The 12646-nt window shown below is 40.7% G+C and overlaps 1 protein-coding gene across 1 annotated transcript; it reads left to right on the top strand.

The window, feature by feature from the left end:
* The first annotated feature begins 1390 nt into the window (after nt 1-1390).
* Nucleotides 1391-2923, top strand: neurod6b (neuronal differentiation 6b). Its single transcript, XM_031757239.2, has 2 exons — nt 1391-1512; nt 1885-2923. Exons 1-2 carry the CDS (start codon nt 1506-1508, stop codon nt 2892-2894), a joined length of 1017 nt encoding a protein of 338 aa, XP_031613099.2. The 5' UTR covers nt 1391-1505; the 3' UTR covers nt 2895-2923.
* The last annotated feature ends 9723 nt before the right edge of the window (nt 2924-12646 follow it).

Below are 12646 nucleotides of genomic sequence, written 5' to 3'. Positions count from 1 at the left end.
CGGAGCAGCAGCTGCAAAGGCTCGATCTCCTCTGTGCTTTAATCTGGAGCTCGGGACAGCTAGGAGCATTTGCTCAGCTTCAGTAATCTGGAGGGAGCGTGCAAACTTTAAAGGTTAGAGAGGTAAAAAGTTGCCAACCCAACCCAACAATTATGAAATCAGTTCAAAATCTGACTGGCAGCCAGAATAGTGATGGTAGTATGGGAGATATGATCTTAGACCCAAACAATCCATCTATGTAGATAACAATCATTATGAATACTTTATATGCACTCCAGCTTAAGTACATTGTTTGCTAACTGCATTACCAGCTTCTCTTTTGTTTCTTGAGAGGAGCATTTAAAAAAGTATTCATTAACTAACTAAGCATTTTAACAGTAACCTTCCCTTTGCCACCAAGAGGGCGGTGCATTCAGTGAGGGTAATTAAATAGTAAACTGACCATATGAGCATTGCATTAACAAAAACATTGCTTTTGCTTCCAAAAGCACAAAGAAACAGACACAGAAATGAACACTGTTACCACTGTTACTGATATAAACTGGGGTTCTGTAGATGCCGGAGAGGTCAAAGATCCTTTTTTTTGTAATGTTTTGGAAATATTTGGGAGAAGTCATGATCCAAAGAGAGCATCACTCACATATTCACTCACTCACAGGTGTAGAACATCTCTTGTTTTTTCACCTGTTTTACAGCTGCTGCTCCTGAGACACCGCAATGTGTCATTTCCAAAAGTCAAGTCAAAATGATGCTTATGAGGAATTCTCACAAAACCTGTGACGCTCATGCTGTTGAGGTGGGTCCTGAACCCTTAATAATAAATGAGACTAAATGCTGTTATTGAATCCCCTTTGACCCAAATATAAAAGCTTTTTTTCCCCTCATTTACTTTTGCACCCAAATTTCCAATTGTTCTAATTAATTTATTAATGTAATTTAATTTGGGATGTAGGAGAGGGTTTTTTTTTAAGCTTTCCATCTCCCCCGCACAGCTTTTATTTGCGTATACTTAGCTCTGCATGGATCACATAATGCGGAAATTAATAATCTGTCTACCTGTTGAGAATCTCTGCAAACTCCCTCCAATTTTCCAGACAAAAAGACATTAATTCATCTTTCTTACGGGGAGATGCAGATATTAGTTGTTATCCCTCTCCGGTCTCTGTTTCTGACGGTAAACGCGGGCCTCCCGGTGCCCATTACCGGAGCTGCCAGATGATCGGTACGGAGCGGAGGTCCCGTGGGACAATGAACACGTGGTCTCGGCTGCCACAAGACGTCAGCGGCAGATGGCATGGGTACCCGCTGTTGGCATGAGTGTCATTCCTCAAAGAGAGAGGGAAAGGGAAGAGAGGGAGGGAGAGTGAGAGTGAGAGAGGGGAAGGGAAGAGCAGATCACAGCATAGCAGAGAAAAGAGAGTGCGCAGAATTAAGCTCTTTCTTCCAATTTGGTAGCTTGCGAGTGAAGAAGCTGAAGCGCAGATTCAGAGGAGATATTTGGGAACATGCAAGGTACATGCTGACCAGAGGTTAGTAATATTTTTGTTCGCAATTTGTTGACTGATCATGCGCTTTTAGTCTGGGATAAAACGTGGTTAAATACGTGGCGTAGAATTGGCTAGTTTTGGACTCAGATTCGGAGCAAACATAAACTTTAATGTGATGTAATATAAGGTTTAAAACATGGCTATTTTTCACAAATCCAAAGGCAATTAAGTGTAATGCCTTTGAAAAGGTAGCAAGCCGTGACACTGGCCTTGCTTGCCAATTTGTTACTCTTCCTCTTGGGAGGGCTCATTCACGAGGTAATTAACTGACAACCTTCAAAAGACGTCGGTGTTGTGCCTTGTCCTTATAGTTTATGTTTCCGCTTTGATTTTACAGGAAATATGTTGACACTGCCATTCGAGGAACCTCATATAATGTGTGAGCCGCGGTTTGGTGCCAATTATCCCCGTGAAAGCTTACCTGAGAGCCTGGAGCAGGAGCGACAACATAACCCTGACAGATCCAACTCAGACATGAGGGAGGTCGAGGACGACATCTCCGACAGAGATGAGGACGAGAGAGAGGACGATCAGGATGAAAATGGGCTTCCTAAAAAGCGAGGCCCCCGAAAAAAGAAACCGGGCAAAGAGCAAGTTGACAGGGCCAAACTCAGGCGCCAGGAAGCCAACGCCCGAGAGCGCAGCCGGATGCACGGCTTGAACGCTGCGCTAGAGAGCCTGCGCAAAGTTGTGCCGTGCTACTCCAAAACTCAGAAACTGTCCAAGATTGAGACCCTCAGACTGGCCAAAAACTACATCTGGGCCCTGTCAGAGACTCTGAGCGCAGGAAAGAGACCGGACCTCCTCGCCTTCGTACAGACTTTGTGTAAAGGATTATCTCAACCAACGACCAACTTGGTGGCGGGTTGTTTACAGCTGAACGCGAGAAACTTCCTCACAGACCACAACGGAGAGGTGATGTTCTCTGGGAGGGCGCCCTACGATGCCATGTACTCGTATCCTGGATCAGACATGAACACGCCCCCCGGCCACAGCGGGAGCAGCTTGGACAGTAGCGCCAAGCCGTTCCGTCACTACAGCTATAGCAGCGCCTACGAAACCTACTACGAAAACCAGTCCCCGGAGAGCGGGAGCCCGCATTTCGACGGCCAGCTGAGCCCACCAATGAACTTTAATGGGATTTTCTCCCTAAAACACGACGACCCGCCTGAGTACGGCAAAAATAGCCACTATGGCATGCGCTACTGCAGTGCGCCAGGGCGCACGGCTCTTGCGCACAACTCCATGTACCGAGTCTCCCCAGAGGCCCGTTTCCCTTACGATCTGCACGTCCGCAGCCAGTCCTTCCAAGCACAAGGAGAAGTTAATGGCTCTTTCCACAATTAATCAATCAGCTGGACAAAGTTCAAGCTTGAGAAGCGATGCAATTTCCCTCCACAGATGTCGCGAGTGGAATGAAATTGACTCAGACAGGCTGATGCACTGCAAAAATGCCAACTGAAACCAGTCATTTTTTGTGTGTTTTGAAAGATGATACGAAGCCAGAAGTTCAGATGAAAGGGATTCACAAGTTTCTTGTTGTTGTTCAGTTTCATTCGTCTCAATATAGACTTTAAACACACACACACACACACACACACACACACACACACACACACACACACACACACACACACACACACACACACCACCTGAAGGTTTTGTTTCGTAAAAAAAGGGGAACAATCTGTCTGAAGGCCTAAATTCATGATTTTCTGGTACAATGCAGAGAATCTGTTTTCAAACAGATGTGGTCTAAAACAATTAATTGAAGGTGCAGATTTGGAGTAAATCGTTTGCAGTTAGAGTGCATTATTTGTACGTGTTCGTTAATGGCCATAGTGCAGATGTCGCTAATTGAGTTTACATAAAGCCGATATGATTAATTAAATTTTCTGCTTATTTGAAAACATTACTGCAGTCACTTAAAACGATTTTTGAGGCAAAACTAAAGAAACAGAAATAAAACAAAAGTTTATCGGGGACGTTTACTGAGACATGATTGGAGTTCAGAGATTCAGTCTCCTAGCAATAAAGGTCAATTTAGCTATGCAAGGCAGCCAAATGCAATCTTTGCTTATTAAAAATAATATATGTCTGCTTCTTCTCACAAGGCGTCCCGCTCAATCTAAGATCTAATTGAAAAGACGGCAATTACAGCCACATAGATATTTTATAGAAAGCCAGTGAGTTCAGGAGATATGTCATCCAATGATGTCATCCAGATTGCTCCTATAAATACAGGAAGTTGCGGGGAAAAAACACGTCACAGCTGAACGCTTTGGTATTTGGAGAGGTGAGCGTGTTAACGCGGTGAATGTAAATTTTTATTGTATTTATTTATTTGAGCTTATTTAATGAAGTCCGTCAAATTGAATGTGAATAATATATTATAAAAAAAAATATTGTAAAAAAAAAAAAATCAACAGTGTTCACTCTTATGTGCATTTTAAAGTTTGTTTACGTTGCATTGTTGTAAATTTCACCACAAGCTGAAAGTCCAGCACTGGCAGGAGAAATGCATTTTGTGTCAGGTGAACAAAATGCGTCAAAAACTATATGAATCCTAACAACATGCCTTAAAAAGAGACGATGACCATCAATATGCAACGAAATGAAAGTTTTGGATAGTTTGATGTGAACTTTTTACTCTTCCTTGTTCCTCCCGAGGAGCAGCTGTGATGCACTTCATGTACTTCTGCACAATGTTGGTGACTGCTCATAAATTCTGTTGATTTTGTAACTTTAACCGAATGCTGAATGATTTTTGGATGTTTCTCCTTTATTTCTGCATTTACTGATAACCCTTCCCTTCAACCCCACCACACACACACACACACGCACTCCTGAAAACTCGTTATGGATCGAAATATTCGTGAAGTAATGTGTTAATGTTTTGTGATGTGTTTGTCGCAATAAAATGTAGAGGCTGTGAGAGGCTTCATGTGGTAGCCCAGCTTCTCAGCTTTCTGTGAAAGTGATCGACGGCAGACGGCAATTAAGAAAAAAAATAATGGTTAGAAAAAAAAAAATAATATAAGAATGCCCCGAGCGTTTTTATGTATTTATTTTTAGGAACATGAATCGTGAAATAACCTCGAAGGTGACACAGGGCTATCGTAGCAACCACAGACTCAAGTTTCCAGCAAGCCATGTTAAAAATACACACGCTTACACTGAAAGTAATTATAATAATAATATCGAAGAACTAAAACTTGATTTTGAAGTTCTGTGTCTAAAAAGGTTTTCCGATACAATTTGATTTAATTTCAGCTGATCAGATGGTTGATTTGTGTCAAATGCCCACGAGCTGTTGGATATCATCCAAATCCCACAGCTCCCGGTGTTGAAAAAAAGGGAATCCGACAGTCCAATTCACAGAGAAACGAAAAAGAAAAAGAAATAAATAATAACAACAACAACAATAATAATAACTTCAGATAAATTTCCGGTGTTCTAAAATTTTCCCGTACATGTCTTTCTTTATCTTCCCATGATGTGATTTAATTTAATGGAGGGTACACTTGCTGATACCGTCTTAGTCGGCAAATTTCTATAGTTACTTTTTTCAAAGTGATTTAAAATTTCAGGTAAAGTTATTCTGTTTATTTAACTGAAAAAAAGTGGGAAAGGGAAGGTTCCTCCTTTTTATGTCATCGCGATAAAGAACAGTCCGCCCTCCGCAGCGCATTGTTGTTATTAGTAGTATCATTTGTGTGGTTTAGATGTATAACGAATCCGGAGTTTTACTCTCATTTTTTTCTTTACTGTATCACCATCAACGATGAAACAATAATTATTACATTTCCCTGTTTTAGTCAAACTCTCAGCAGTGTCACCTTTCATTATTGGCGCTGCAGGATTCAAGTTTGAAGAAAGACATTGATTTAGCAGAAAACAACTCAGGCTAACTGTTACGGTTTTATATAAACGACGTGAGAACCTGAAGAACTCTTTGCTCAACTCGTCGGAAGTTAGAAGACTGAAAGTGAAAAGTTTGGCTATAAATCATCACTAACTGTAGCACACACACACACACACACACACACACACATTACAAATAAAGTAAGACCTAAAGTAATTACGCAAATTTTGCCGGTGCATTTGATAAATGTCCAGTTCCGACATGGAAAGTTAAGTTGGTGGAAAAAATCGCAAATCGGGAGTGACAGATAGATCTCAAACTTCTAAATGGTTTCACAAACCAGACAAAACCAAACTCATTTTATTTTTGTTATTTACGTTGATGTACTCTAACTGTATTTACAGAACTTTATTTCCAAAAATCAAGAAACATCCTCTCAAAAAACAAACAAACAAAAAACCCACACAAAAATCAGTGAAGAAAAACTCTATTTAAAATTATTTAAATTTGTTTTAACTAAAAAAAGTCTCACATATCCAGTTAGAGTTATAGAGCTCCCCTCTAACCCACACCCGTTTTCCAAAAAAAAAAAAAAAAAAAAAAATCCCATTCGTAGTCCAGCTTCTAACACGGGTGTGGGTGTGTATGTGTGTGTGTCTGCGAGCGTGTTTTTTTTTTTTCTTTTGAGGAAAAGCAGGTTCAAATCCCTCGTGGAGCTCCCTACAGAAGCTGACGAGGGTAAGTGGGAGTGCAGGGAGGAGGGTGCCACACGCCCACAGGGTTCAAAGGGCGGCGTGCTGCAGTTTAGCACGGGGTCAAACGTGTACAGGCACATTCAATTCATGCAGCTCATTAAGCCTGGTGGAGAGAACGAGAGAGACAGTTGGAGAAAGAAGTAAAGGAGAAATGCAGAGGGGAAGAGAGAAAGAGGGGGAGAGGGTGCGAGCGAGCATATGGCCCGGCTCTGTGTGGGAGGTGAAGGACAGTAATGTGGGGTATATACTGTACGGAGGTACATTTGTAATCGGAGACGTGGTGTCATAATTAGTGCAAAAACAATCATCGCGTTTCTATAGCGATGAGTTGCAAAATGACAATGATCATCAGAGAAGTTGTGAAGAGTTTAGTGCAATCTCCACGCGCAGAAAAACGCGTGCGCAAAAAAATGCATCTTTATATATAAAAATATACTGCTTTGTGATATATTATGGTAATTTATTGTAATCAGGAGCATTTTCCTGCACTGTCTGAAAATCTGAGCACCAGTCAAGAAAAATGAAAATAATGTTCCCCGCCACGTCGGCAAGCATCCTCAAATTTTGTGCCATTCCCAAGCCCCAGATGGTGTGGGATGGGAAACGTTCCCCCATTAAATTCCTAATAATCATTTCTCCTGCGGAATCGGGGGTGGTGGCAGTGGGGATGGAGGAGGGCTGGGTGCGAGTGTGTGTGTGTGTGTGTGTGCGTGCAGAAGAAGGGGGTGGGGGTGTGGGGTGGGGATGAGAAGTGAGGATTGGGATGGGGGGTGAGGGGAGTAGAGGGATTTGGTGTTTTAATTAGACAGATTTAAGGAGCTGGAGCCCCCCTTTCTCCTTTAAAGTGTGTGTGTGTAGAAACACTCTGATTCATTTATGCTTATATTCCTGTGAGCGTGTGAGAAAAATTATACGTATGAGCAGAGGCGTCGGTGTGCGTGGATGTGTGTGTGGCGCAGGTCACGCCAGGGCTGATGCTGCCGCAGAGGAGGCCTGACACTCCAGTACTACGGGCCAGGATCTCATTAACGTGTCAGATTGGTGGATCAGTCTCTCTGGCAGCCGGCCCGGCCTCTCACAGGAAGTACTTTCTCTCTATCTGTGAACTTGGCACTGAAAGGTTAGACAGGGAGGGAGATGTGGGGGATATATTGCCCTCGGGGAGAGAGGAGAGGAGAGACAGAGGCATTAATTATAGTATTTGGTCAGATTGGATAAATATTGGGTAAAGGATTGCGGTTTAAGAGCCGCTTTTATCCGTCGGGGAGTGGAAATGCATGAAAATAGTAGCGCTGATGATTTCCACGGAGTGAAATCAGACAGAGAGAGAGACAGACTGACTTCTGCACTTGTGCTGTTTTGGAGGTGGAGATATGCTAAGCATGTGACAGGAGCATCTGTCACTACATCACCTTTGTGCTTTGTGCTCTTTGTCTAGGGGTACTGAAGTTGAGTGTGTGTGAGTGAGTGTGGGTTGTGTGTCTGTGGCTACAATACCAGAGCGTATAGGGTGGGTTTTGGAGCAGGTGGGAAACACATAGGGGTGTGATCCTCTGACACCCCAGCAACACCCTATTTCAGGGCAGAAAGAGACGAGTGCTACTGGGTGATGTGGTTTCATTCCCTCGACTGTGAATGCGAGCATCTGCTGGATAGATAGATAGATAGATAGATAGATAGATAGATAGATAGATAGATAGATAGATAGATAGATAGATAGATAGATAGATAGATAGATAGATAGATAGATAGATAGATAGATAGATAGATTGATTCAATATTACTTTCACATGAGAAGTAAGTAAGATGGATAAGTCAGATGATGAGTAATGTGATAAAGGGCAAAATTTATCAGCATGGATATTGTGTAAATCCTCAGATGCACCCAACTGCTCCAGACAACTGTCATAAACAATCAAAAAGAAATGTTTCACTATTGCTGCGAAAACGCTCATAACTGCTGAATTACTCGCCAGATCATTTTGCATTTTACATGCGGCTTGTAAAATGTTGGATAACATGTTGGTTAAATTTAGCACAGCAGAGGACACACTGGTCAAGACCGGTCACTATAATATTTTAACATTATATATTAATATTTATTTCCAGAAGTAGTTTGACATGTTTAACGGTTTATAAAGTGCGCACACGACTGAGGACATGAGTGAATTTTGAATGCATATTTCTTTTATGTCTGTGTGCTCAAAACAGTTGGAAATGCAGAGGATGGTTCAAACATACATGTTTCCCATTACTTTGCAAATCAACTGAAGAATCGATGAAGGGACGAGTGCTGATGAGAGTCTGTGACCAAAGGGACAGGAGAGACAGGATGTCCAGAGAATCACAGCACTTTTTTTCTTTGCGTGATGCTCCATTGCACTTAGCAGACCTATGTGTTGTTTCCATACTACACGTTGCTTTGTTCTTTACAGTTCTGTCATTTTTTTTGTTTTACTAAAACTGTGTTGGAGGAATAGCTGTATGCAAATATATTTCCCCTCACATTATATACAAATGACAGACTTCCTTTTCTTAACAGAGATAGAACCTTAAGCTCTTGAAATCAGTATCTGAAGATTATTCACTTTCCTACACAAACCAAATTAACTATCCTTAGAAAGAAATGACATTTTAATACAGCAGGCATTCGGTTACACTGATGAGAGGCAGGGCGAGACTGCAAGAAAATCTAAAGATGAGAGACGCACCTCCAGAATCCGCTGTCATTCTGTTAAAATAAATATTTTGATTGCCTTGGTTTACACACAGCTAGAGAGGCTTTTTATTGTGTAGGCAATGCTTGACTTCACTGTGACACACAAGTTATAGTGTTAGGTTAGTTTAGTGAAATGCATCCTCAGAGCTGTAGGTACCCGATCTCTAATCGAGGCAAGCAGACAGGGTGTTTCTGAAGAGCAGTGTTTAGGTCATCTTTGTTATCTTGGTGTTCTGGAGAATTAATCACATTACTCACTGTTCACTAGCTCAAGCAGTCATCTGTCAAAATAAAAAAAAATAAAAGAAATCAGTCAGCTCTTCTAAATAAGGAGAGAAGAATAATGTTTTTCTCAGTTGCTTTGGCTCAATTCTTGACAAAATATGTGAACGCTTTCACAACATTTTGTTACTCGTTCACAGCAGAAAGAGTTTTTCTCATTCTTTGTTACAATTTGCAAACATTTTAACACATTTAGGCAAATGAAAAAGTGCAACATGAAAAAAAATCCTGGGTTTTGCATGTCCAAAATAAGTTCTGCTTCTCAGTTGAATAGTTTTACCCTCCAAAATATGTTAGCATCGTGTAAATTCTAATCTACCAAATAAGTAAATTATTTTCAGTTCCACAGATACAAATTGTGTCCATGAATATTGTAAAAAAATATCAAGCTGTGTAGTTTCATTTCACTGGGGTTGGAGGAGAAAGCAGAGTCAGAATGTGAAGAAAACAAGCAAATGCTGTCAAAATGCAAGAGTGGACAGTGAATCTCTTCCATTACTTTGTAAGGGAGAGCTTCAGGTGTTTTCTGGGAAACTGGTGCCAAATGTACACATGCAACAGTAAGTGAGCTATTCCCAGAATGTATTTTTCTGTAATATAATGTGGAATACATGTAGGCGGGCTTTTGCTTTGAAAAGAAGAATGTATTGTGTTGATCTCATGAATCAGCATCTGAAGCTGCCTGAGTTTCATACAGAAAAGCACTTATCCTCCAAATCATAGTTTTGGACAGCAGGTATTCAGTGTTAGAGGGAACACATACTTATTTAATTTAGAAGATGAGAAAGGCAAGTCTGAAGTCTGCTGAGAACTTCAAAAATGAGACATTGAGAAAAACTGGAAGTTGATGGGAGAATCATTGAAAAGGCAACATTGATAGTGAACAGCTACCTAATCCTGTTAACCCACTGATGCCTAAACATTCATTGGGGATGAACCTGAATGAAACATTTAATTTTAGTGAGAAAAAAAGTCAATCAGATAACAAAATTAGTCTAATACACACAACCCCCCCGCCCCCCGCCCCCAAATGAAATAAAACAAAACAAAAAACATGCCTATTCTCATTTCCACAAGGGTCATTGTTTGGGGCAATGACAGCTTAGGCATCAGGATCACTATTTCTGTGTTCTTTCAGTGACAGTGTTGGATAAGGCAAGTGTCACACAATACAGCAAGAAAACTGTAAATGCAAAGAAAACTTGTATTATTTCCACATTAAATAAATACCTAATTTATTATCCCTTATAAAATAATATTTACAGAGACCATCGTTATAGAGTGACATTTCAATTTACCGGTGCAGGATGCTAAGTGTAAGTAATAAGTACTCCCAGTGATACATGGTTTAGATTAAATGTATCAAAATAAACTTTTCTCCATTTTTTGTCAAATAAATTATACATTTTCGAAGTAATTATCTGTAAATCCATTTTAAATGATTATGTTGAGATGCCTCAAGCGTTACCTGTGGGATCTGTAGGAATTTCTGTTGGCAGTGTTTGAGAGAGCAAACTGACTTTGTTATGAGAAAACACTCTATTTAAGACAGTGAAGATTATTACTATTTATATGGATATTGTTCGATAGATAGATAGATAGATAGATAGATAGATAGATAGATAGATAGATAGATAGATAGATAGATAGATAGATAGATAGATAGATAGATAGATAGATAGATAGATAGATAGATAGATAGATAGATAGATAGATAGATAGATATTACATTCCCATTTGCAAGTGAGAAATAACCAACATTAAACATGTAAGAACAAGGAGGAACTTTCTCGGCTCATCTAGACTAATTAAATGGAGCTTTGTGAGGAGTCATTAGGTAGATAATTAACTATCTATTAGTATGGAGAAAGAATTCATTCATAATATCTATTCTTAAACCACTTGCTCCTCTGTCTTAACTCATAATGTATTGGTTCATAATCGCGCCTCCTTATGATTTATAAGAATATTGATCGAGCATCAAATATCACTTGCGTAGATCATTTCAGACGAGGTGTCACTCTCATGCAGTGAATGCAAAGTTAATAAAAATCTCATTTTGAAGTAGTTCTCTTCCCTGAACAGGATGTGTTTGTAAGATAAAACTTGGTACACATGCATCAGCTGGCAAAGAGCATCCACAAACAACAATGTGCATCAGCGAAATCCAATTAAATCTTTTCAATGAAAGAGACTACTTCTATGCAGTTTGCATTGTAAGAGATGCGGATGCACATTTCGGGATTTTGTGGACGTTACGACGATAACAAATGTCCCAACCTGGCGTTAGAGTCTCATCGGTGTGTGATCTTGGTGCTGTAGAAAATCTTTCAGTTTCTTTTTAGTATTTAGTATTCTAGTCCATTCTATGCCATCACCAATCTGTCCCATACTGCCTTTCAAGTATTTCCTGTGGGACTCATGCTGTGTTCGCAAGGCCTCTCTCTCTCCCTCCCTCCCTCTTACACACACACACACACACACACACACACACACACACACACACACACACACACACACACACACACACACACACGCACACACACGCTCATACTGTGGTGACTGCAGCAGAGGGAAGTGAGCTGTCTGTGGAGGGTTGGATTCTTGGTGCCGGTCCAAAAATGTGTCACTCGGGACACGCATGGCCTGCTGGAGGCAGGAATTCTGTCGCTAATGGGCCCCGCAGCCGTCGGCACCACCTGGGGATATGGGAGACGGAATGGATGGATGGGGGAGGACTGAGGAGGATGGGAGGGAGAGAAGAGGGAGTTTATGTGGCACAATGTGTTGGTAACAGACAGGAGGACTTGAAACTGAGTATCTATCTATCTATCTATCTATCTATCTATCTATCTATCTATCTATCTATCTATCTATCTATCTATCTATCTATCTATCTATCTATCTATCTATCTATCTATCTATCGTCACTGAGTTGTAAAAGAAACTTGTTTTTTTGTCTCTTCTTTGCAAAAATGCAGAATTCTATTCACATTCTATTAGACATAAACCAAGTTATTCGTCTTCAATATGTTCTTTGAACTTGTGAAATTAATGCATTTAGAAGGAAAAGTCAACATTTTTCCCTGCCATGAAAGGCAGCTTATAAAAAATGTGAAGGCATAAACAGGCAGGGCAGGTGTTGACGATGCAAATGAAACGGATGACAGATGGTGAGCCTCGCGATTGCTCACTGTGCAGATAATGGATGGAGGTAATCAAATTCCTCTGAGGCTTTGGGACTTTCTTCAGAACTTTCCCATCAATTGCACCATCAAACGGCACCATCGTCAAATATAGCCTCCCTCTACCTCAAAAGAAGGGGTTACAAAGAAGTTACAAGATTTTATTTTCTGATATACTTGGGCGAGTTAGCGAGGCTAATGTGGCAGTCGCAGTATTCTGTTAACGTGCACAGAAATGTCACAGCACGGGCAGAAAGAGGGAAGATGACTGGAAGGTAGATCCAGATTCCTTC

Source organism: Oreochromis aureus, linkage group 18, assembly GCF_013358895.1.
Source record: "Oreochromis aureus strain Israel breed Guangdong linkage group 18, ZZ_aureus, whole genome shotgun sequence".
NCBI classification, from domain to species: Eukaryota; Metazoa; Chordata; class Actinopteri; order Cichliformes; family Cichlidae; genus Oreochromis; species Oreochromis aureus.
This window is presented reverse-complemented; position numbering and strand designations above follow the sequence as displayed.